General features: G+C 42.4%; 3 protein-coding genes across 3 annotated transcripts in view; 1 reads left to right on the top strand and 2 right to left on the bottom strand.

Annotated features, from left to right (window-relative positions):
* Nucleotides 1-2,086, bottom strand: part of adam8b (ADAM metallopeptidase domain 8b) — a 24,614-nt gene extending 22,528 nt beyond the window's left edge. The window contains exons 1-4 of the mRNA XM_050060456.1: nt 1,940-2,086; nt 1,006-1,112; nt 420-493; nt 223-298 (exon numbers count right to left, since the gene is read on the bottom strand). Of these exons, the coding sequence (XP_049916413.1) occupies nt 223-298; nt 420-493; nt 1,006-1,112; nt 1,940-2,009 (327 nt within the window). The 5' untranslated portion in view covers nt 2,010-2,086. The remainder of the gene's footprint in view (nt 1-222; nt 299-419; nt 494-1,005; nt 1,113-1,939) is intronic.
* Nucleotides 2,087-3,374: 1,288 nt separating this feature from the next.
* On the bottom strand, nt 3,375-12,482 carry tubgcp2 (tubulin, gamma complex associated protein 2). Its single transcript, XM_050060647.1, has 18 exons — nt 12,357-12,482; nt 11,848-12,024; nt 10,032-10,160; nt 9,591-9,767; nt 9,036-9,195; nt 8,669-8,876; nt 8,387-8,586; nt 7,595-7,784; nt 7,359-7,504; nt 7,097-7,277; nt 6,634-6,814; nt 6,180-6,352; nt 5,805-5,933; nt 5,606-5,726; nt 5,370-5,513; nt 4,104-4,220; nt 3,773-3,936; nt 3,375-3,649 (listed from the first exon to the last, which is right to left on the bottom strand). The coding sequence occupies exons 2-18, from the start codon at nt 11,995-11,997 to the stop codon at nt 3,574-3,576; spliced, it is 2,646 nt and encodes an 881-aa protein (XP_049916604.1). The 5' UTR covers nt 11,998-12,024; nt 12,357-12,482; the 3' UTR covers nt 3,375-3,573.
* A 2,339-nt stretch (nt 12,483-14,821) lies between these two features.
* Nucleotides 14,822-24,257, top strand: kctd2 (potassium channel tetramerization domain containing 2). The gene is made up of 6 exons (XM_050060030.1): nt 14,822-15,507; nt 18,210-18,318; nt 21,660-21,751; nt 21,881-21,976; nt 22,101-22,226; nt 24,132-24,257. The coding sequence occupies exons 1-6, from the start codon at nt 15,145-15,147 to the stop codon at nt 24,159-24,161; spliced, it is 816 nt and encodes a 271-aa protein (XP_049915987.1). The 5' UTR covers nt 14,822-15,144; the 3' UTR covers nt 24,162-24,257.

The raw sequence follows: 24,257 nt of genomic DNA, 5'->3' as shown, positions 1-24,257 counted from the left end.
GAGGACTCTAAAACTTCACCTGAGCCTCCCTCGGCATATGGGTGAGTAGATAATGGCTGAATTTTCATTTTTGGGTGCACTATCCCTTTAAAATAAAAATAAACATAAAATGTGTATTATGCTACCTACCCACTCGTACTTCAGATATAAAGATTAAAATAGGTATTATTATATAATAAGATATTAAAATAAAATGTAATGTAAATGACAGTAAAGTCTCACAGCGTCTGGTGATGTCGTCACCCGTTTGCCATCCTCTGAATAACGTGTCTCAGTGAAGCCTCTCCCAATGAGATTTCTGTAACAAGTACAAGTGGACAAACTGTAACAGACGGACTTCTTTTTCATAGATTTTTAAATATTAAAATGCATGTTTGTTGAGTGGATCTGGAATTATTATTCAAAACAAAAAGATTTACCCGTTTTTTTCCAGATGAATGGTGTGGTTTGTCCCTTCAATGGCCAACTGGTACTGAACCGTGTCAGGATAGAGCTGTAAATGTAGTCACATGGTTTCTATTAATAACTGTAATAATTAGACCAACTTGCAGCACTGGAAGAAAAACAGTAAAAATAGCAAAACCACAGAGATAAAAATACTCTGCTGCAGTTGAAGCCCTGCATTCAGGTCAACAGAGACTCATCGTGCAGAATGTTGTATAATTATTTTATATTATTGAATCATTGTAGTTGATGCACAGCTGTGAGAGTAAACTGATTTAGCTGCTTTATAAACTGTTGTTGGATCATTTCATCTGTAACACAGTGTGGAAAGTAATCAAGTACATTTACTCTGTTATTTTGTGATACTTTACTCAACTACATAAAATATAAAGAACTCAAAATCAGCTTCTACCTACGTCTACCAGCCACAGCAGTGAGATCCTGCACTAACGTGACATGTTAAATGTTCCCTTCTGCACTGATCCTTCTGATGTGTGTGTGTAAGATCATGTCATGGCTGTCAGGGGTCACCGGTGAGTGAGGAAGATGAGGGTCACTCACCTGGCTCTCCTGCAGGCTCCTCCTCTGCCTCCCCTGAAGTCTCTGAGGCCTGACCACCTCGTATCGCTCCACATGAGACAACATCCCAGACGTCTGCACCACGCAAACTGCACCACACAACACAAACACACTTACATACGTTTACACCAAATATCTGAGCTGCATTTTAATGTGGAGGAAGTGAAACAGTCCCTGATGATGTCACGTCCTGGGTTCAGTGGTGCGAAACACATCATCCAGTTAATTCTACTTTACACCTCTGCTCCACACCTGAGAGATCAAATTATGGATTTGTTTACTCCACTTTAACTATTTAAAAGCTGTAGTTACTGATGTTACCTTCAGAACACGTCATCAACTTATTAAATGTATTTTTACAGATTAAAGAGCCTTCATACTCTTCCAGGTGTTTTCAGTGGTGCTGAAACCTGCTCGTGTTCTAAACTGAATTAAAACTTTTATCTTCTTGCACAGAATAATAACGTGTGTGTGTGTGTGTGTGTGTGTGTGTGTGTGTGTGTGTGTGTGTGTGTGTGTGAGAGAGAGATAAAAAATAGACCCTGAAGTCTCCACAGTTTAACACCAGAGATCAGTTTGCAGTCAGGACTTTTACTTATGATACACAGTGTATTGTCACTTTAACATGAGTTAAACACCACTGCTTCTTCTTTCTTTAACAAACATTGACTTAACATTAAAAAACTTTTCATGCAGTTTTTCAAACGACACGAGTCTTACAATATAATATAATTAGTTCCGTCAGAACATGAGCAGCTTGTCACCAATGTGTCCTGTCAACATGCTTCAACTCCTCTGCTCATTATAAACACTTTGTTGTAACGTTACTGACACAGCAGAAACTCTTTCCTCCTCATAATAAATATTACATATATATATATGAATATATAAATATAGGATAAAGTTAATAACCTACCCCATGTCAGCCACAGTCGGACCGTGTTCCGTCCCATCATGGTGCTCTCTGTTCGGCCTCCGCCGCTCATCTCCCGTTAACTCAGCCTCCGTGAATCATCGGTGACACACAGCTGGAGCTCCTCCTCCGGTCAGTCCTTATCGCCGCTTCACATATTTACCGGAATAAACCCGTCAACGCAGCCGCGGTTACGAGAAACACGCAAACCGGACTTCCGGCGAAATAAAACGTGTCAAAATAAAATCACTGTACTGCTGAACATTAGCACTCTGTATTGTCAGACAATATATCGAACATTTTATTAATAATATTTGATACATTTTATAAATAATATTTCGGACATATAATTAATTAATTGTTAATTAATTTTATCAATATTTATCGGTCTTTTTTTTCAATACCTTTTCGGACATTTTAATAAAAAAAACATTTCGCACATTTTAATAATGCTTTTTCGGACATTTTGTCAATAATTTTGCGGACATTGTATTTATCTTTGTCGGAGATTTAATCAATAATACTTCGTACATTTTACGAATAATTTTTTGGACATTTTATTAATATCTTTTCGGAAATTCTATTTGTATCTTATGTACATTTTATAAATAATATTTCGGACATTTTATTCATATTTGTCGGACATTTTATTACAAAAATTTCGGACATTTTATTAATATTTCATCCATGATATTTCGTACATTCTATGAATTTGTTTTTCGGACATATTTTTGAATAACTTTTAGGATATTTTATCAATAATTTTGCGGATATTGTATTTATCTTTGACGGACATTTTATCAATAATATTTTGTACATTTTATAAATATTTGTCGAACATTGTATTAACATTTGCATGCAGCACGTGGCCCCTCTGTCCTCCCGCCGCCACGTGCAGATGGTGCCGTGTGCACACACACAATTCACAGTGATGTTTTTGCATTCCCAAATATCTTAACATTATGAAACTCTATATTGTAACGCAGAGCTCGTGTTTAGTTTCCTGTGATGAAGAGGATCTCATTGTATTATGGGATGTTTTGCTGCCCTCTGGTGGCAGTAACGTTAAATGAGCATGCGCTAACTACATTAATACATCATTTCTTTTGAAAGCTTGAAGGTATTTTTGATTTTTGTGTTCTAATTTCCTTTAACTTTGTTTGAGGCTAAACTGTTGTCAGATGTTCTGTTACTGTGTGTTTTACAGTGAACAGCTGTGAAATGTGTGAACGTCTCTGTGTATCATTACAGAGTGTCACAGCTGCACATGCTGAACGTTCTTTAAATAACAATGTCACTGAACGGGAACAAGGGATATGCAGTGTTCAGTTAAGACAGAGGTCCAGAGTCTCTCTGAGTTCAGTAAAGTTTAGTTTTAATGAATACAAACAGGTACAAGAAGTTACCCATAAGGAGCGCCAGGACTCAGAGCACAATAAACATATCAGTTCCACCTTTATTAAACTTTACAATTTGAAGCGACGTCGCAAACATCAGACTGTAACTCTACATTTCATACAGGACATCATATATAATATACACACTGAAGCATCAGCTCGGAGAGATGGACAGACGGACGTGAGGAGAGGATGTTGTTATTGCTGGGTGACAGATACTACACAGTCAAGTGTAACATGCTACGCTGAAGCTTTCTGGCTGCGCTCGATGGCCATCCTCTCCAGACGCTCCGTGTAGAAGCCGTTGAAATCCAGCCTGTGGAATCACATCAGTAACAGCTGAGTCAGAAACTCATCAAAGTCATTTACATTATGTACAATGACTCAGTGTGTGCTGCATGGTCACAGCATGGGCACATGTGATGTGAAGGTGTTTCACCTGTAGATGATACTGATCATGCTGTGCTCACAGTCGTTGGTGCTGTAGATGCTCAGCTTGTCCAGCAGGTCCAGCAGCAACATGCTGAAGTTACTGTCAAACTTGCTGATGGTGGCTTCAAAGCTTGCGTCTGACTGCAGGGTGTCTGCATGCTCGGCTAAAAACTGAAGCAGTGGAAGAACACAAACACATCAGCTGACACGTGTCACACCCAAATGACCTTCACACACGTTTACATCTCTGAAACTCAAAGGTAGGAATGTGAACACTTCCTTCAGTACACAGTCTACTTGATGAGGACGGGCTGTGATGATGAGTGTTTTGGAAATACCTTGGTGGTCAGTCTCTTCTTCTCTGCCTCCTCAGCGTATTCGCTCTGAGTGGGAGGTCCATCCATGGTGCCTTGCTCCAGAGAGAGGCGCTCTAACCTCATGCTCTGAGTGAACCGCTTCAACAGTACAGGACAAGAAAAACATCTCACTGTCAGCATTTGGAATCTGTCAGTGTCAGTGTAGTAAAGATTCCTAGTTTTCTTTATTTTGACACTTCCTTTGCTTCAGCACTGATTGGTTCATTTCTCTCTTTATTCCCTCTCTAACCTGACTGAGTTCACCTGTTCACACCTCTTTAAACCCTGAACTCACTGCAGTCATTCTGTCTTCATCATCACACGGGGCGGCAGTTCTGTCCCTTCAGTTTGTTTATGATTTGTTTCAGTGAGCATCATTTACTCTTATTAAGGTGAACATTTGTTTAATTTGACTCAAGTTCTAATTTTGTATTTGTTTCTTTCAGATTCAAACTCGTGTGTTTAACGACAGTTTGGAAATAAATCTTTGTGTGCAAAGGAAAGTTTCTGATGGATGCCTGTGATAACAGACCTCATCCTCCTTTACGGTCAGTACCTCAGTCAGAGTCCGATGACGAGTTTGTTGGGCACCAAAATCTGTGACTAGCTGTTGTATCAGAATGCTAAGTCAATCAATCAATTTTATTTATAAAGCCCAATATCACAAATCACAATTTGCCTCACAGGGCTTTACAGCATACGACATCCCTCTGTCCTTATGACCCTCGCAGCGGATAAGGAAAAACTCCCCAAAAAAAACCCTTTAACGGGGAAAAAAAACGGTAGAAACCTCAGTGTGGTTAGCATTTGTTGTTAGCTTGTAGGATAACATACACACTAATATCTGCTACAGTGTATGGACGCTCCAGGGTCCAGTTTACATCCAAAAGCTGCCTCTCCATCATGTGAGCTGTAAAAACTTTCCCTACTCTGATGCTAACTCTACTCTCTGAGGTTTCAGGTTTCTTTGCTGGTGTTGTGTGCGAGTCTGTTCCCCTGTCGTTATCTGTTTCTTGTATTAGACAGTGATTTGCTGTCATAATAGTGACATAAGTTTGAATCTCAGATTTTAGGTAAGTGCGCAGACATCGCCCCCCTCAGGAGAGAAATGTGAAAACACCTCTCTGATGACGAACTGTGGTCTGAGGTTTGACATCTTAGGGGACATAAACATAAGAACAACAACAGTTGTGTCTGTTTCGGTTCAGTCTCAGTTGACATTTCCTCTTCATCAGTGTGTCAACAAACCTGCATGCAGTTTGTGAACATGACGCAGACGGACATGAGTTTGGAGAAGATCCTGAGCAGCTCCGGGTTGGTCAGCATGCAGTCCTTCAGACAGTTGTCCAGGAAGCTTGTGTGATGGCAGAGCACGTCATCGATGTTTGACGCCTGCAGGAGGAGGAGAGGTGAGTTGGTTGTCAGGTGACCACTCACAGTATGTGTACAGAGATTGATCGGGGCGGCAGAGCTCATTCACTCACTGTCTTCAGGTTGTTCTCCATCACGTGCCAGGTGGGCTCCATCACCTCAAACATCATGTAGTACTGGATGTTCTGCACAAAGTTGAGCATGCGCTGTCGGAGGGCGAACGCAGCAGCGTACCTGCGTATGGGCAGTTTGAGCAGAGTGTGAGGATGTTTTGCTGTTCCAGATCAGACACAAGATTTTCCATCAACTCACCATTTGGCGCAGTGTAACGAGTACTGCTTGAAATCTTTGTTGCAGATCCACACGTTGCACAACAGCCTCTCCACGTGTTTGCAGTAAAACATGTGTCTGAACAACATCTGGTACCTCGTCAGGGCTTTCCTAGAAAACAAATACAAGATCAACGTCAGATCATCTCATGTTAAGATCTGTAGTCTCTGCCGTTTATTAAAGAACTTTATAATAATCCTCTTTGTTGTCAGTGCGGAAGATCATCACAGTACTTGTGTTACAGAGCTGCTGAGTAACAAAGCTTCACTAATCTTTTAAGTCTGGAAAATGCGTATAACGCAGCATGCTGATGCTGCATTCACACTATGAGCCAAACATAAATCAGATGAAAGAAACCTGTTGATGATGAGCGACAGCGGCCATTTGACGATGTAGTCGAAGGAGAAGGCCTCCAGCCCGCTGAGGGCCACGTCCGTCAGGTCTGCGTTGATGATGGCCTTCTCCTGTTTGGTCTCGATGGCCAGCACCCGCAGCAGCTGAGTGATGACGTCATGAGGCATCAAGTCGATCTGCGGAAAAGGAGCGAGGAAGTCCGTTATGAAAAGGTTTAACCTTACAAAGTGTGAAACAGCATGACTCACTGATCATGAGATCAGCCTGCGAGTGATGGAAGATTTACTGGGTCAGTGACAGCACGGTGAAGGAAAGGATTAAAGTTTCCATCTCTCTGAATTAGCAGAGATCCGTTCACACTGAGGTCAGATATGAGTCACTTAAGACTGGATGTGGGCTAATAGTCTGAACTGAGCGTTAAGCGCTGTGATGTGGACGTAGCCTTATTTCCACCCACCTTGAGGTCGTCTTTGAAGGGGTCTGTGTTGGCTGTGCTCATCCTCAGAGCCAGCTCCAGCAGCGCCTCCAGTCTGGGAGGAACAATGTCATCTACAGGCTTCTTCAGCTCCTCCTCCGTCAGGTCCATGAAGTGCACAAAGAAATCTCCTTTGTCCATCAAAAAGTAGTGTTTGATGGATCTGATGAAGACAACACAGTCTGATAAGTGTCAGTGTCAGTGGAGCCTGTTTCAAGCCATTTTTAAGACTTTTAAATGTTTGTCTCTGTGTAAATTGTCCTTTGGTTACAGATGGTTATTATTATTATTATTATTATTATTATAAATAAATACAGCTGCTTCCATACCGGACATGAGGGCTTTTCAATGATGGTGATCCTGTCTATGGTTTGAAATTCAACACACAAACTTTGCAGCATCTCGCCCTCTTTCTCTCTCTCATCTTTAACCATGAAGCGTTTACCTGAGGCGTGACACCAGCTCCTTCTCCTCCATGAGGAAGGCCAGCAGGACCTTGCTGGCGTAGTTGTAAGCTTTCTCTATCTGCTCCACATACGCCCTCTCCTTCAGCGTGTACAGGACCTCCTTCGCATCAGGACATGTCACATCACGGCCGCACTCCCGCACCACATTGAGGTATTTGCCTTCACAGTGACAGAGGGAAATCAAATGTTACGGCTCTGAACGGCTCTTATAATGTTTCACTGTGTTTTTACTGTTGTTACCTGTGCTTAATATTTTGTCTGCCATTTTCTGCAGAAAGGAGGGAATGCGATGTTGGACGATGGTGTATCTCTGATCCCAGTACTTATCGTTGTAGTCCTCCTGAATCTTCTCTTTCTGCAGCTCGTGCTCTTCCACCATGAACTCACTGTGAGGACGCACAAACATCAGATTCAAACACTGAGCAGTGACAGAGGTGAGTGTGTGTTTAAATTTGAAGCATCACTCCAGACTGCACCTGTACGGGTCCTTGATGATGCCCCTGTAGATCCACTTCTCCAGTATTTCAAAGTAAGGGACGCTGGCTGCTTTGGTGAGGTAGAGACACAGCTCCTGAGCCTGGCTGTCTCCGGTGTAGTTGAAGGTTCGATCATGAAGAAGACTTAATGTCGACCCGCCCATACACTCTCCTTTGTCCACTGACGACGCTGTGAAATTAGGACGAAAACAATTCCATTTTTTTTAAAAGTACGAGCTATCGAGAGCCTGTACATCTGTGCAGTTATCTTCCAACTCTGTCTTGAAATGCCCTGACAATAACAACTGTTTATATCAGTTTGATCTCGTATTGTTTAGTGACCAAATAGTCGATATTAACATCTGTGCAACATTTGAGGGTGCTGTAGTTCTCTCCATAAACCTGGGTCAGAGCGCCCTCAAGTGGTTACAATCAGCAGCTTGTGTTCACTTCACATGAGCTGAATCCAAATGTCAGGACTTCACTACACTTGCAGACTTGTGCACTTTGCGGGCTGTTCACGGGAAGTCTGGGAGTACTGAGCGCTGTCCAGATCCACACTTCATCCAGTGCACAAGGGGCCTAAAGTGGACTTTCTGCAGACTACCAGAGAGTTCACTTGGGGTGCAGACTTCTGCAGACTTCACTGATTTAATTGCCCACAATTCATTGCAACACGGACATGTTGTAGGTTGTTTTTTTTCAATATCTGACTTAAAAAACAACTTGTGTATATGTCAAACAAATTACAATGACAGAGAGATGAAAGGCAGCTGGTGCTCAGCCTCTTACCGATGGAGGCCAGTATCTCCATGGTTCTCATGGTGGGCTGGATGTAAAACCAGAGCTTCTGCAGGGACAGCAGACCCTGTCGCTGGAGGTGCTCCAGCTGAGTGACCAGGATCAGGTACTCCTTCATCAGAGTCCTCATTGCCGCCGTCAGCGCGTGGTTCACCTGGCCATACTCAAAGGATGACTTCTCCTCAATGAAGCTGAGGGACAAACACAACACCGTCTAATAGTTCGTCCTCAGTTATGAATGTAGGTAGACACATAACACTTTTACAAACTCACCGTGTTATAGTGGAGTAATAGGACGCCACTGGTAATATCCTGTTAACCAGCTCTTTGACTGACATGTCCAGCGTTGAGTCGACAATGAACGAGCGGTTCTGTCTCCCCAGTACAGGCTGAGCTGTGATGTCACGCCCGTCGACTCCGATCAGGACAAACAGCAGATCTTCCACCAGAGCTTGTTCCTGAGCAGCCAGAGGCATCGTACCTGAGCGCAGACAGAACCGTTATAAACGCCACCAACAAGTGCAGGTACAAAACTGACGGTTTACACTGAGCTGATGATCCAGTATTAAAGAAATCTCCTCAGCTAGTGTTCGGCAGCAGACTGCACTGAGCAGAGATGAATGAAACTTTACTGTCTCACCAATGGCCACAGCTGGATCTCCTGGAGGGGTGGGGCTGGTGATGAAGTCTCCGAGGAGAGCGGGACGGTCGTACACCCAGTTAGGAAACACGGGGTTGGGCTGAGTGGGGTTCTTCTTGTTGTGTTTGTCCCTCAGCATCTTCCGTGTGACTTCAGCAGACTGCAGGCAAACATCAAGTACAGTTAACTTTCTAATGAATGGTAGGTTCACCCATGAAACTGACACGTCTTTACACCCCGTTCAGGCAGGATTACATTTACAGGAGAGGTGGGTAACAAAGTATTTGCCCTGCACAGAATTAAATCCATGCAAGAAGAAAACTAGCTGATAACAAAACAGTTTATAACAGATGATAAGCTGTTGGGGGAGGGGATTAAAAATCATTTACCAGTGTGTATATTATATGAATCATTGAACCTCCCCAAGAGCAATGAATCCCGTCTGAATGCAGCTGTTTGTTTGTCTCTATTTGTTTCTTTCATGACTTGTAAAATGAGCCATCCTTCAGTGTCATGGGCCAACATAGCTTTCAGATCTGAGAAAGAGAAGCTCACCAGAGGAGCGTTGGAGCTGGCCGTCACGTTGCCGAGCTTCTTTCGTAGCTCGTCCAGTTCCTGCATGGACATCTTGGTGCTGGTCTGCGGCAGAGTGTAACTGGTGGTCGTGGTTGACGTTGTGTTCGCTGATGACTCTGATCTCTCTTTGGCATTCTGCTGCAGAAACTGGAGGGTCTGCGAAAAAAATCACAAGCTGTAAGATGGTGTGATAAGAATGGTTCAATCTAACTATTCTAACATGGGGAGAAATTTAAAAAAAAAATGAGCTACTTGAAACGCCTTGTAAAAGTGTTTCAGCCTGTTATTGTGAGAAAGTGCAGCATTTACTGTGTGTTTACATCTCAGTCAGTTTAAAACAATAACAATGGGTGAAATAATTTAATTTGAAGTAATAACAAACTGAACCACATAATGAGCTGCTTGTAAACGATGTGTTACCTCTTTATCCTCACAGAGTTTGGAGAGCAGGTAGACCAGAGGGTCAAGGTTTCGAACATTTTTGGATTTGAGCTCCTCGTATTTCCTCAAGAAGTCCTCAGGGGTTTTGGAGAACTCTGCTAATTTGACCTGGAAATTAAAACAGTCACCAACAAGAGAATATCCAGTTAGCAACACATTCATAAAGTGTATGACAAATATTTATCACAGTAATATGCTCCTGTCAAACCTGATTTAAACGCTGTAACTGTTCTGTAGTATCAGCCTTTCCTGCCTATATGATGGCGAACATCGATGTTGCTATGTTTGCTTCTCTTTAACAGGGTTGTCATTCTTTTTAAGGAATTATTTTTGCAAAAATTTAACAACTTATTTATTAATATATTTTTATTTAAAGAGCAAAAAGCTTGGTGCGCAGCATGTACTGCAGAGCTAGAGGTGCCGACCACTGGAAGATGAAAATAAACAAATCTAAACTCAACCTGCACAAATACAGTTAGGATTTTTTTGTTGACACTGACAAGACAAACACTTGAGATGTTTAGTGGTATATACATATCTATATATCTATATATCTATATATCTATATCTATATATCATCTGTACAAACTGAAACATATCGCAGCTCATTTCGCTGCTCTTGACAGTGTCAATAAAAGCAACTGAGCTCATCCACAGAATGATATACTTCTTTTTCATAAACACAGTTCTCCAGTTGTTTATCCACATGTGAGATGCACACACGCCGATGCACGTATGTAAATGTGCACAGACAGACACGTCTCAGTCATTTATATGTATTACAATAAATACAACTACAGTATATCCAGATTTCAGCCGCTCCCACACCTGTGACCACATCACCCCGATCCTTCATAACCTCCACTGGCTCCCCCTCTTAGGTCTGCTGATGCCAACCTCCTGCCCCCCCTACCAGGACTAAACACACCTGGGGGGACAGGGCCTTCTCCACTGCAGCTCTCACCCTCAGACAATGATTCCCTAAAGACATCAGAGACTTCCCCTCACTCTCCACCTTCAAGAAATCACTCAAAACACACGTCTTCAAATCTGCCTGACACTGGTTTCTTCTTCTTCACTGCACTGTTTCCCTTCCTGTCCTTTTTTTTGTTCTCTGAAAAGCATCTTTGAGTATCCAGAAAAGTGCAATATAAATCCAATGTATTATTATCATTACTATTTTATGTATTTATTCAACTTAATGGGTTACAGAACACGTCTGTACTGACTGCATGTTTCCCATTACATGGCTACAAAGAAGGATTAGTTATAAAAGTTTTACGTTAAGATTTAAAACAGCACCTGTGCCAAAAATTTAGCACATAAAATTTACATACAAATTACATGTTGAAAGACAAAGTATACAAAAACAATGCAGGTCTGGTCCGGTTGCAACGGTACACAGGTTCGAAGGTACACCTTGCTATTACAACTGACGGTTATAATACTGTGTGCATTTTCATACACAATAGCCCCTCTGTTTTCACTCCTTTAACGGTCATTTTGACTTATAATAATAATAATTCTGTAATAATGTGAAACTGCAGTATTTCTGAGTCGGTTATCGTACTGTGAAGATCTCATACTGGTGCAACCCCAGTCTCAACAGAGCCCTCGTGTCTGTTTCCAGCTGCTGCAGGAACACCTGACAATAAAAACATTGTGTTGAGCAGTGATGTCTGCAAAGGTTCATGAGCTCATCAACATCAGGACATTGTGGTGCATTTCTCTCATGCCCCAGGACTGTCCCATGCTCTGAAGGTTGCACCAAACCCCCTCTGTGTGTGACACCCACCTTGGCGCTGTGAGCAGACACTGTGGTTGTGACGTAGGGAGTCCTGTGTTTCTGCAGGAGGTCGATGTAGCCCTCTGCTCCATCACCTCCTCGGACATGAAGCAGGCTGAGCAGCTCGTTGACATCATGGTGGATCCTGAACTCACTCATGGCTCAGGCAGCTGAGATGACGACACACTTTAATAAAGGAGGGGAGACAGAACAGCTGCTGAGATCAACGTCACTGTTGTAACGGCTCCTGATGACGCACAGCAGCCTGAGCTGAGCTGAGCTGATGCAGGAAGTTATGTCCAACAAGCGGAGCTCATAGTGATGCTGAGCTAACAGTCATTTGATGCTACATGCTAGTTTGCTAACTGGCTCCGGCTGAAATGAACTATGAGGATGCTAACTGCTTAGCTAGCTCATCTCGACTGAAACATGTCATTAATGACACAGTTATAATCATGTAACTACGTAATAATAACCCTTATTACAGGTGTGACCGGAGTCTGTACCGAGCACTCTACCTGTCGGTCGCCTCTGGGTGAAAACTGCAGCAAACACCGTCGCAGGTACAAACGCGCCCACCACTGGTCAAATTCTTCTTCTACTGTTCATATAAAGACACACAGTCCCGCCGCCGCACCGCCCCCACAGGTTGAATATGGCACTACAACTTCAGTCACTGACACAATTTAATCACTTACGTAACTTTACTACAGCTGCAGCGATTAATCGATTAATCAGTGATCTATTGGGCAAATATTTATGATGAGTAAATATACAATAATAAACTGCCAAAAGATGAGATAATTACAGGTTCTCAGATGTGAAGATTTATTTTCCTAACAACATCTTTATTGATTTTAGCTACAACAAACAAACATAAACAGTATGTGTATATATGTGTACACAAACACACTAAAAAGCACACATGACACATGAACAAAACGTCTGTACGACCACAAAGTTTGAACACACATGTAATGCCCCACACCCCCGGACCAGAAGTCTTAAAATAAATGAAGTAAATGAAATAATGTAAATCTTAAAGAATACAACTAAAGCATCATGTTAGGGTCGAGGTAACTTCAGTATTGATGTACAAAGTTGACAATAATTATAAAACAAACTGACAGATTTGAACCCTGTCAAAATTAATCTCCAGCCTATCAGTGCTTCCATCATGCAGGTGAAGTCTGTCCTGTCTCGATGTCTCATGAAGGAATCCCAGATGTGAAACAGTGACTGATTCCCCCTGAAAGCATGAATTTTTCCCAGGGCAGAGTTGTAGATAATTGTGAGGATTTACTTCTTTCCCTGGTTTTACAGACACATTTAATAGTTTTGGGTTTGGAAATGTTGGTTGGACAAAACAAGACATTTGATTTTCATCGTTTTCTGACATGATGTTTTGAAGACCTGAGAATTAACTGAGACAACAATGTACAGGTTGAATGGTCATCAACATAAACATGTTGCAGCCCTAAATGTTACTGCAGATTTTAATAACATTTTAAAGCTAATGATGTCAAACTGAACCAGATTTCCAATTGTTGGCTACTTTTTACATGTCCAAGCTAATATTGTACTTTTTACTCCGTTAGGCTGAAGTCATTTGATAAACAGAGTCAGAATACCTAATACAAAATCTAATCAACTAATAAAACAGTATGTGACTTTATTGATCCCTGTGGGAAGTCATCAGCTACCCAGCAGTATGTGAAGTCATTAAAATCACCCCCACTTAAAGCAGCTGCAACATTAAAGTGATGAACACATTAATGCACTAATAATTATATTACAGTGATACTTTTTTTATTGAAATGGAGGATTCTGCAAAATTAGTACATTGTGGTACTTTTTGTATTTTAATTTAACTACATTTTGATGTCAATATTTTTTGCACTTTAACTCAAGTAATGCAGGACCTTAACTTGTAACTGAGTATTTCTACACTGTGATTCTGCTACGTTTATTTTAGTTTAAGATATAAGTACTTCTTCCACCTCTGGTGAGGTCACACACACAACCAGTTTTTATTATATTATATCATATCATATTATATGACATGACACGACACGACATGACACGACACGACACGACACGACATGACATTACATTACATGATATTATATATTATACTACAAATCCCAAATACAGAGTACAAATCTGTGTTCCAAAACTGTTTTCCTCCTTTTTTGGTGGGTTAGAGAGAAATAAATTTGGTCTGTTGCTCGGATCAAACATTTGAAGACATCACCTTGGGCTTTGGGAAATTACAGAGGGTATTAACTCACATTTTATTGACAAACGATCATTCGATTAATGGTGAAAATTATAGGCAGGTTGATCAATAATGAAAATAACTGTTAGTGGCAGCACTAGTGCTTCACAGAATTAATGCTTTGAGAACCAGTTGGGTCATTTACATGTGACATAATGTGTTGATTTGATTTGTTTTTTATTTGATACGTTTATTTCGAATATATGCAAATAATATAAAACCAAGGAAAGCGAGTATAACAGAAGCAAACTAATGAACAGGAAATAAATAAATGAAAGAGGGAGAGAGAAAAAATGCACATATTTGAAAAGGAATGAGAAGAAGTAAAACTTAAATACTCTCACCCCTTATCCATGAATTACAGAGAATATAATATTCCCTGTCGATCATAGATGAAGTTATATATCTATACAAAATGACTTTTAATGTATTATTAAATAGCTTCATGAATCTCGCAATATATTTGTGACAAATACATTTCTATACACCTCCACTAATATTCTAATATAGTAATCATTAATAATCTAATAATAATGATTAGTAATTAATATTGATGTGTTGCCGTGTTAGAGGAGAGAAACTGGCACATTAACCTTTTATTAATTAACTTATTTAATATTTAAACACGCTAAAGTTCATCTGACCGAATCTGACCGTGTCTGCTTTTATTTTGAAAAGCGACGACACAGCGGAAGTAAACAGTAATCACGTTACAACCCGGAAGTGTTGCCTTTCTCTGATTAACGTTTGAATAGACAAGAATGAGCAATTTGTGTGTTGAAGGAGCGATTAAAGGCGCTGCTGCGAACACCGTGCAGCCTCCAGCAGTCACGGTAGTGTGCTAATCTCCGGCCCCGGAGCCAGAGGCGGTCGACTGGGAGCAGCAACGCCCTGATGCCCGCCGCCACCCCGACGGAGAAAAATATCCTCGCTGTGTTTACAAGTCGGCTGGGAGCGATTGTTTCCCCGCAGTGTGTCGTTAGCTAATCGTGCAGCGGTTGTGTGTGTTTTTCAGACGAAGAAGTAACATGGCTGAACTGCATGTTGTGGAGCCGAGCGGCACTGGCACCATAGAGCAGCCCGAGCACCGCGACGTCCGCGGCTCCGTGCGCCTGGCGTCGCCCACTCTCATGGTGCCGCCGCGGAGCAGCCAGCTCAGCCCCGGCGGGGTGTCGAGTGGCAGCGGCGGCGGCGGGCGCTCGGTGTTCGGGTTCCCGGTGAAGAGCAACCCGAGCTCCCCGTCCGAGCCGGGGGACAAGCCGGGCTCACGCTGGGTCCGTCTGAACGTCGGCGGGACCTACTTCATCACGACCAAACAGACGCTGTGTCGGGACCCGAAGTCGTTCCTGTTCCGACTGTGTCAAGAAGACCCGGACCTGGACTCCGACAAAGTCAGCACACACACACACACACACACACACACACACACACACACACACACACACACACACCTCTCAATGTATGTCTGGATGTTTCCTGCATGATGTTAATGGTCATACATGTTTACAGGCCGGGCAGTGCAGGAATGTGACTAAGTACATTTACTCGAGTACAAATTTGAGGTATCTGTACTCTGAGTCTTTATACTTCAGCTCACTACATGTCAGAGGGAAATATTGTACTTCACTACAGTAATGTGACAGCTTCAGTTATTTTACAAATCAAGATTTAAGAAAGAAACTGTTCTCACTGGTTTCTGACTTCTTACAAACCAAACAATCAAAAAATGGAGAAACTAATCAGCAGATTAATTATTAGATTAAAAGAAGTTCCACCTCAGCCAGCTACAACAGTCAAATTCTGCTTTTTCAATAATGGACGAGTCATAATTATCTAATCATACATGTTAAACTTCAGTTTCATTAGCTTAACTCACTGAAATCAACGGCCTGTATTTGGGACAGGCCTTTAATTCTCTTCACACAAAGCTGTCGCTCAGCAGAGATCAGGACATACACTCTGATTGTTTATATAAACCAGTTTGAATATTACTTGTATAAAAATGTGGCTTCAGATTATCAGTCATGATTCATTTGATCCATCAGAGAGTGTGTGAGTTACGGCACCATGTACACCGACACAACACCACTTTATAAAACAATCCTCACAGCTTGGATTCATTTGTATGAAAAACTCCTTTGATTCTTTTGATGTGAGGACGCTGATGGACTACAGGAATATGACTAACTCCACTGAGGAACTGTAACCATAAGCAAGGAATGGACACATAATTTAAGGGAGCCAACAACTCGCTTTATTTACATTTGAAGAACTTCTTGAACTGCTTGGCACCAGACCAGGCCTTTAATTGAGACAGGCCTTTAATTGAGACAGGCCTCTAATTGAGACAGGCCTTTAATTGAGACAGGCCTCTAATTGAGACAGGCCTTTAATTGAGACAGGCCTCTAATTGAGACAGGCCTCTAATTGAGACAGGCCTTTAATTGTCTAAATGTGCAGCCACACCGCAGTAAAATGTGTCCAGCGGACTGAAAAAGCAATTGATTATATTATTCTAGCAGGCTGCCTAAAGTTTAATTTGAATTAGTCATACTAATTATTTATATAACCTCCTAAGACCCAACCTTTTGTTTGGTTTGCAATTTTAATTTCTCCCAGCTATGTGGGACCAGCAGGACCTGATCAGTATAAAAACTAGACATTGTCAATGATAATAAAGTCCCAACGTCCTCAAACGAGACAATAATAAATTCCCAACGTCCTCAAACGAGACGATAATAAAGTCCCAACGTCCTCAAACGAGACGATAATAAATTCCCAACGTCCTCAAACGAGACGATAATAAAGTCCCAACGTCCTCAAACGAGACGATAATAAAGTCCCAACGTCCTCAAACGAGACGACAATAAAGTCCCAACGTCCTAAAACAAGACGATAATAAAGTCCCAACGTCCTCAAACGAGACGATAATAAAGTCCCAACGTCCTAAAACAAGACGATAATAAAGTCCCAGTGTCCAAAAGAAGCGACGGATATATATAGAGGAAGGCAACGTTTAGAAACAAGCCCAAAAAAACTTAATCTGTGATTACCAATATTTGTAAGCGACTTTACAAAAAACAAGCCGAAAGTCGCGGCTAATAAGCAGACCTGGCAACCCTGCGGCTTGTCCTCCTCACATTTCTTCCGTCCTCCTGCGTGCTGACGTGGGACGTATCCCGCCTCTCATTGGCTGATGCTCTTTGTCAGTCGTGACTTCTCCAGTTTTCTAGCATGCCAGATATCCAGTCCCAGTCACAGACGAGGGGGCGACTTACTCTTAGGCTTGTTCACACACGAGGACTCGTCGTGGCAGACTATCTGCCGACTCACCTCCGACGAGGTGGCTCTCAAGATCCTGTGCGACGTCAAAATCACGGTGAAAACCGTGTAATGTGAACTAGGCTTTAGGTACACTGATATCGACAGACATCACAATATCACTATCAGTCAAACGGACCTTTATAGCTGATAACTGTGCTCCATTATTGTAGATATGTGTTTATGTAGAGCTACAACTAACAGTTCTTTTCAAGATGTCCACTGATTCTATGAAATGCTCAAAGTTTCTGAAAAAGGAATCAGAATTTCTCGAAGCCTCAAGTTTGTCTTCAAGTGGCTCGTCTTGTCAGATCAAGAATCCAAAATTAAAACACAGTCTGAACTAAAGGTCCACTTACCTGCTTGTTGCTGCGATTATTAGCGACTCAGATTACTCTTAGATTTGACAAAGAGAGGCACAAAATGCTCACAGTTGAGAAGGTGGAAACAAGGTAATATTTTGCATTGATGCTGAACAACGACTTGAAGGATTGCCAAGATAGTCTTAACACCGAGCTGTTCCTATGTGTAAAAAAAAAAGAAGCATTTTGATAAGTAATTTGTCAGATTTTATTTGCAGCAAATGTCAACACTGAGATCATATCATCAAGATATTAGCGATGAACTCAAAGCTTCTGCGTTCTATGATTTCTTTCTGGACGTTACCCATCTCAACGTTTTGCTTCCAGTTTCTGCAAAAGTGACCACGATCCAACAGTGAGGACAAACCAGATCCTCCTCTCACATATTAACCCTTTATTTGTCCCCACAGGACGAGACAGGAGCCTACCTGATCGACAGGGACCCCACATACTTCGGCCCCATCCTGAACTACCTTCGGCACGGAAAACTCATCATGGATAAAAACCTGGCAGAGGAAGGTAAAATGTTTTGATCCCTGCTGCTGGACTTGTTCAACAGCTCCTCCCACAAGTCTTCAACAGGCCGCCTCGGTCTGTTTAAACTAAAAGGATCCACCAATATGTCTACCCTATGAGGCGGAAAATTGGGCACCTCGGGTCAACTCGCCAATCCGGCTCTGTGTGTCTAAATGCTCGCAGCTTGCCGGCAAAACGGCCCAACATTCACTGAAAATCTGGCAGTGTAAAAGGGGCTAATGTTGGTCGGCACGTCCCTAGTTTGGAGAAGCAGCAATAGTATCGCTGTGGAAGTTCAGGACGGGGGCAGCAGCTAAACGTATTTTAGACACCTAAATACATCAACATCAGTTTAAAGATATACTCTGCAAGATTTTCCCTAAAAAACAAAATGTAGACTCAACTGTAATCCCTCTCAGTCATCACTTATGACCCTCTCTCTGTGTTTGGTGGTTATTTATCTGCAGAGTCTCTTATTTTTTCTTATTTCCTTTTTATTCTCTGTGTTTGGGCCATTGATGTGCATGTACCCCGCAGTGCTCAGGTGACGCCGAGCATTTAATAAAAGGTAGCGACCAGGTGCCAGACCATAACGCAAAATCATGCAAAAGACACAGCACTTACAAAAATGCAAATACACCGAGGGGAGACAAACAAGAGTGACTCTGGGGTCGGCTTTAACTTTCATTTTCACTGTAGTACACCTTTAAGTGTGCGCTATATTTAGGATATCCTCCCTGCTTTACCTTGCTGTCAGAAAGTCCTCTCCCACAGGAAACACACTGCGTGTCAAAAAATACATCCCTTTTATTTTTCACTGTACAACCTCACACCAGTGGTGGCATGACGCACATCAGTGCTCCTGGACACACCGCCCTGTGACACTCTACACCCAGGGTACCCGCGGATCCTTGAAAAGTCTTAAAAAGTCTTAAATTCATGTATCTAAAAGTAAGGCCTGAAAATGTCTTAAATTCATTAGAAATGTCTTAAATTGGGCTTAAATTCATTACTCAAAGGTCTTAAAATTGTTGCGGAAGGAATATTTAATCTGACTTTCTTTTCTTTTTTTTTTATTTTCGTGGCACTTTTCTGTGAGTATCCATGCGCCGTCCAATAACGGCGCGCACTGGTGGTAGCACATACACACGTCCAATAACGGCGCGCACTGGTGGTAGCACATACACAATGAATGGGTTCGTCGGCGGAGGTCTGCGCTTTGCGCGCTCTGTGTGAAAAGGGCTTAACGGCGCGTGCTGGCCACCTGGCACTCAATATGCTGCTGTAGTGGTTTGTTTTCCAGACATGTGAGTATCTTTGAGCAGTGGAAGTTATTATTTATTTCGTTTTACTTGTCGGCAGTGATTTGTTTTCCACAGAGCTCTACGTGCGAGCATTATACTCGCATTTGCGACTAAAAATAGTTTTGTGCCAGCAAAATAAATCATTCAGCACGCTGTGTGAGTACAGATTTCAACCAGCAGCAGAAACGAAAGGCGTATCATGCAGGTTGTGGGTTGAACGGGGGTCACAGACAGGAATACGGTGGTCAAATAGCCTACGGCGGCTCTGCGGCTCAAACTAACGGCTTACCGGCGGCGACACAGAAGTCCGACTCCAGGTCCAGCAGCCTAATTTCCTCTTTTGTTGGCGTCATGACTGCCGTTCACATTTCTCTCTCTGTGGCAGGTAACGGTCCACAAACCTCACCGCACTTTAGGNGTTGCGCAGTGAAGCGGCTCTGGTGCCGCTTAAAAAAGTTTTCCCCCACTTCTAATTTTACAAATTAAGCACTGGTTATAGTACAGCGGGATCCCCCAACCATCGCTTATATTTATAGTTTTTTTGGTCTTAAATTCCATTCAAGGTGGCATTAAAAAGTCTTAAATTTAACTTACTGAAACCTGCAGATACCCTGTACACCACTGTCCTGTTTCCAGCCTCGCCTCCCCCGGCTCGCTCTCTGCTCGTACAGACCAGCTAGGGCTGGGCGGTATGGCCTAAAACAGTATCATGGTATTATTTCAGGGGGATGCGGTGACGGTATGATATTGCGGTATCGTCTTCTCTCTTCTTTTTTTTTACACCTTAAATAAAACAATTTAAAAAGCCATACAAGTCTAGGACGGAAACTATTTATCGTCAGAAGTAAAACAGTTGCTAATCCATCTAATATTGTGTATAAAGCATTGTATAGTATGTATAAATGTTAGAGGGAAGAGGGAGGGCCCCCTTCTCCCGCCGGCCTGGGTTTGGGGCAGTTGGCCAGGCCACCTCCATCACGTAGCGAGGGAGGTGCATGAGGCAGGCAGGCAGGCGGGCCGGCCGCCGGGCCCCGTTCTGCCGCCATAGCCGGAGTACTGTGGTATGAAGGTAACCACAAAAGCAGTACCACGGCTCATGTTTACTGCGGTAAGTTACTGTCACGGTGAATACCACCCAGCCCTAATACCAGCTCCCATATCAGCTCTTTTCCTCTGCTCCTATGGCAGCTCGACTCCTCTCCCTGCTATAGTTGTATAGATGAGGAGAGACTTGAGGTCAAGGAATATCCTGAGCTAAATGACCCACAATCCCGTCATTATAAAGACAATAGCCCAAAAGATATTGCCATAATCAAGTTAATTTATGGGCTCTTCACACATGATTTCAGTAAAAGTAGTAATAATATTGTGTGGTCGTCTGTTGACGAGCTGCAGCGTGACGTGTCCAGTGTGTGCTAGGGCGCCACTTGACCCACGGCCGCGGCGCCAGTGTGTTTTCAGCTGAAGGCCGTTATCTGTGCTGAAGCCACCAGACTCCTTTGGCAAAAACATTCATTTTAGCTCACTGAACATCAGAGCTGCTGATCTGCTGCTGCCTCCATCACTCAGTTTGTGTGTCACTGTGTGACTCTGGTGAATCTGAACCAACCCTTTAAACACCAAAGTCACACAATGACACAAACAAATCAACGATTGAGGCAGCAGTAGACCAGCAGCTCCTGTGTTCAGCTGTGTTAAATTACTGTTTTTCTCACTGGAGTCTGGCTTTGCAGAGAGCGATATAACAGCTTCAGTCCCCCATCAGAAGGGGCTGTCTGAAGGAAAGGTAGAGCTGTGAAAATATTCTAAATATAGCATATACTTAAACTGATACAGATTTTTTTAAGTGTCTAAAATACATTTTGCTGCTGCCACCATCCACAGCAGTGCAGCTCTCCGAACTGTGGGCGAGCCAACAGACGTCTACTGTAGGGAGCACACTGACTGTGGATAAGCACCTCATACCAACCAAACTGTCCCTTTAATTCAGAGCATATAGAGACCAAACAATAAGGTCTAATGACTCATTTATTGTGTCAGGTGTTCTCGAGGAAGCTGAGTTCTACAACATCGCGTCTCTGGTGAGGCTGGTGAAGGAGAGGATACGGGACAACGAGAACCGAACATCTCAGGTATAGAAAACAGAGACGGATAAATCTGTGCACCAGACTGTCTCCCAGGACAAAAACAACCAAAATAGCTTTTTATATGTGTGCAGATTATTGATGTTGTTGTGTGTGTGGTTTGATCACGTCCCACAGGGTCCTGTGAAGCACGTGTATCGAGTACTACAGTGCCAAGAGGAGGAACTCACACAGATGGTCTCAACCATGTCGGATGGTTGGAAGTTTGAGCAGGTGCAACAAAACACAGCTTTTGTTTCTCCTCTTGTCAAGTTTGAGTTCATGGTTCAGTTGTTTTTAAAGCTGCAAAGACATAAAACAAACTATTTTAATATTTCCTGCCTTTTCGTCTCGTCAGCTTATCAGTATCGGCTCCTCTTATAACTACGGCAACGAGGACCAGGCAGAGTTTCTATGTGTAGTTTCCCGGGAACTCAACAACTCCACCAACGGCATCGTCATCGAGCCCACTGAGAAGGCCAAGGTGAGACGTCTGCTGAATAAAGAGTTGAAACAGGCCGCTACTTGCAATGTGCCGCTCAGCAACGTTCTAAAAACCTGTCGGTTCACACCAAGTCAGGTCTGAACTGGACTCAAGAGTCTGTATTTTTCTTCCATGAAAAGACCAAACAGCAAATTGATGCTTTTAACAAACATCTCATTGATACAAACCCTGATATAACTCTGTGTCTAACAGCTCCCAGAGACAGTGTTGGGCAGCCAACAATAAAAGACACTCTGCAAACACACCAACTGCAAGAGATCTTTATCAGTCATCTGTATGTTTAATTTCAAACAGTTAAAATTCCTTTTTAAGATGTTTGTTTGTTAGTTTTTCTGATGTTCACTAAAAAATATGCAACTTATCTGTGCAATAAAAATATTTACCATTAGTGCCATTTTTAGAGTTTTAAGTATGTTTTGATAATTATCAGGAAATCGTGAATGGTAATTATTTCGTCAGGATCATTGTGATCATCATTTTCCTATCGTGCCATACCTAGCCTCAACTCCTCAGACCTTTAAAATAATCTAAATCGAACAATGTGAGAAGACAAAAATGTTGAAAACTTCTAAAGTTTAGCACCAAATACGTATTAATCCACCACTAAATATAGTCCCCAAATAAATGCACTATTTCCTCCTGTATGTGTGACGGGAGCTACAGCGGCCCGCACATTGAGGATTGATTACTGAGACATTTTTCCCTTTGATTTAGTGAAAGTATATTTTTGCTGCTGAAGGGTCGACTTGGCCGCGTGTTCTGGATCATTGCAGTGTTGGAAAGTCCAAGTGCGTCACATGTGCAGCGTCCAGACATCCCACAGTGTTTTCTGATAACATGCTGCATTTACTGAGACATTAATGTAGACTTGATTTCTACTGTAGCTCACGCCCCTCCAAACATCAGAGATGCACCTCAACAGTAGGGCTGGTGTAGTTTTCATCACAGGCCTTGTCGTCTCTTTTCAGAACACAGCATTTGTGGTCATGAACAAAAAGTTCAGTTTTGGTGTTTGTTCTGATTCTTGTCTCGCTGCTGTTTTGCGTATCGTTAGCGGGCTGCATGACGTCATATTATCAAAGAACATCCTGTGCACATGTATGAGCACAGCTGTATGATCATCTGCCTACAGTGATCAGTCTGACAGATGTGAGCAGTGTAAGAGTTTTTCTTTTTATTATAATTCAAATTTCTATTGATTTTGAATGGATTGGAACACGACAGGTGGCAACAATGAAAACAAAATGGCTGCAGAATAAAGGAGAACTGAACAACACAAGTCATAACCCCCCAAAAATAAATTAATAATTTGAAAATACTTTTCTCTTGGCGTGGTCCCTGTCAGTCGTCCTGGTCAGCATAAATCCACATGAGGAGTTTGTCGTCACATAATTGACCAGGTCTTTTATTTCTGGGCGTTGAGTTGATTTCCAGCACCTGAGTGTTGTTGTAGCAGCTGTCGTGACCCCGGCCGCAACAACTGAGAATTCTTGTCCTGACATGTTATGTTCTTGTGATCTGTCTCCTGGTGAACACATTCTTGGACACACTGGCAGCCACTTACTCATGTGTGGAAGAGTTTGACTCCAAAGGAGTTGAATAAGCAGCCAGTCCCAAACACTGTGGAAAAAAGCGGCTATTTCTTTTTGGCATTTCCAACCTGAGTTATTGGTTAATAAATCCATCCTGTGTGGTCTGAGTGGTGTCCAGTAGTCCCTGTTTATTACCTCATACTGAGGGAATTTGCTTTTGGATTTTCACAGGGAGAACATGCAGACTCCACACAGGAGCCTTCACAAATCAGGGAAAGCAGAAATTAGTTTGCTGCAGATTGAAGGAGTGTTTCTGTGTTAACCTCTGACGTCTCTCTGTCTGTCCTCACAGATCCTTCAGGAGCGAGGCTCGCGGATGTGAAGAGACCCAGATCCTGAGCTAAATAACACTTTATCAACAAAAACAAAACAATAACACGAACATTTTTCCAGTTTTCATCAAGATCCATGAGTTTAG

The sequence above is a fragment of the Epinephelus moara genome, chromosome 13 (assembly GCF_006386435.1).
Source record: "Epinephelus moara isolate mb chromosome 13, YSFRI_EMoa_1.0, whole genome shotgun sequence".
In the NCBI taxonomy this organism is placed as follows: domain Eukaryota; kingdom Metazoa; phylum Chordata; class Actinopteri; order Perciformes; family Serranidae; genus Epinephelus; species Epinephelus moara.
This window is presented reverse-complemented; position numbering and strand designations above follow the sequence as displayed.

Excerpts from the sequence above, each read along its gene's own strand:
- tubgcp2 (XM_050060647.1), bottom strand. The coding sequence starts at position 11,997 with ATGAGTGAGTTCAGGATCCACCATGATGTCAACGAGCTGCTCAGCCTG. Across the intron at positions 9,196-9,590 it reads CCAGCTCCAACGCTCCTCTG|TCTGCTGAAGTCACACGGAA; the intron begins GTGAGCTTCTCT and ends GTTTGCCTGCAG. Across the intron at positions 5,934-6,179 it reads CTGTCGCTCATCATCAACAG|GAAAGCCCTGACGAGGTACC; the intron begins GTTTCTTTCATC and ends TTTGTTTTCTAG.
- kctd2 (XM_050060030.1), top strand. The coding sequence starts at position 15,145 with ATGGCTGAACTGCATGTTGTGGAGCCGAGCGGCACTGGCACCATAGAG. Across the intron at positions 18,319-21,659 it reads TAAAAACCTGGCAGAGGAAG|GTGTTCTCGAGGAAGCTGAG; the intron begins GTAAAATGTTTT and ends TTATTGTGTCAG. Across the intron at positions 22,227-24,131 it reads AGCCCACTGAGAAGGCCAAG|ATCCTTCAGGAGCGAGGCTC; the intron begins GTGAGACGTCTG and ends CTGTCCTCACAG.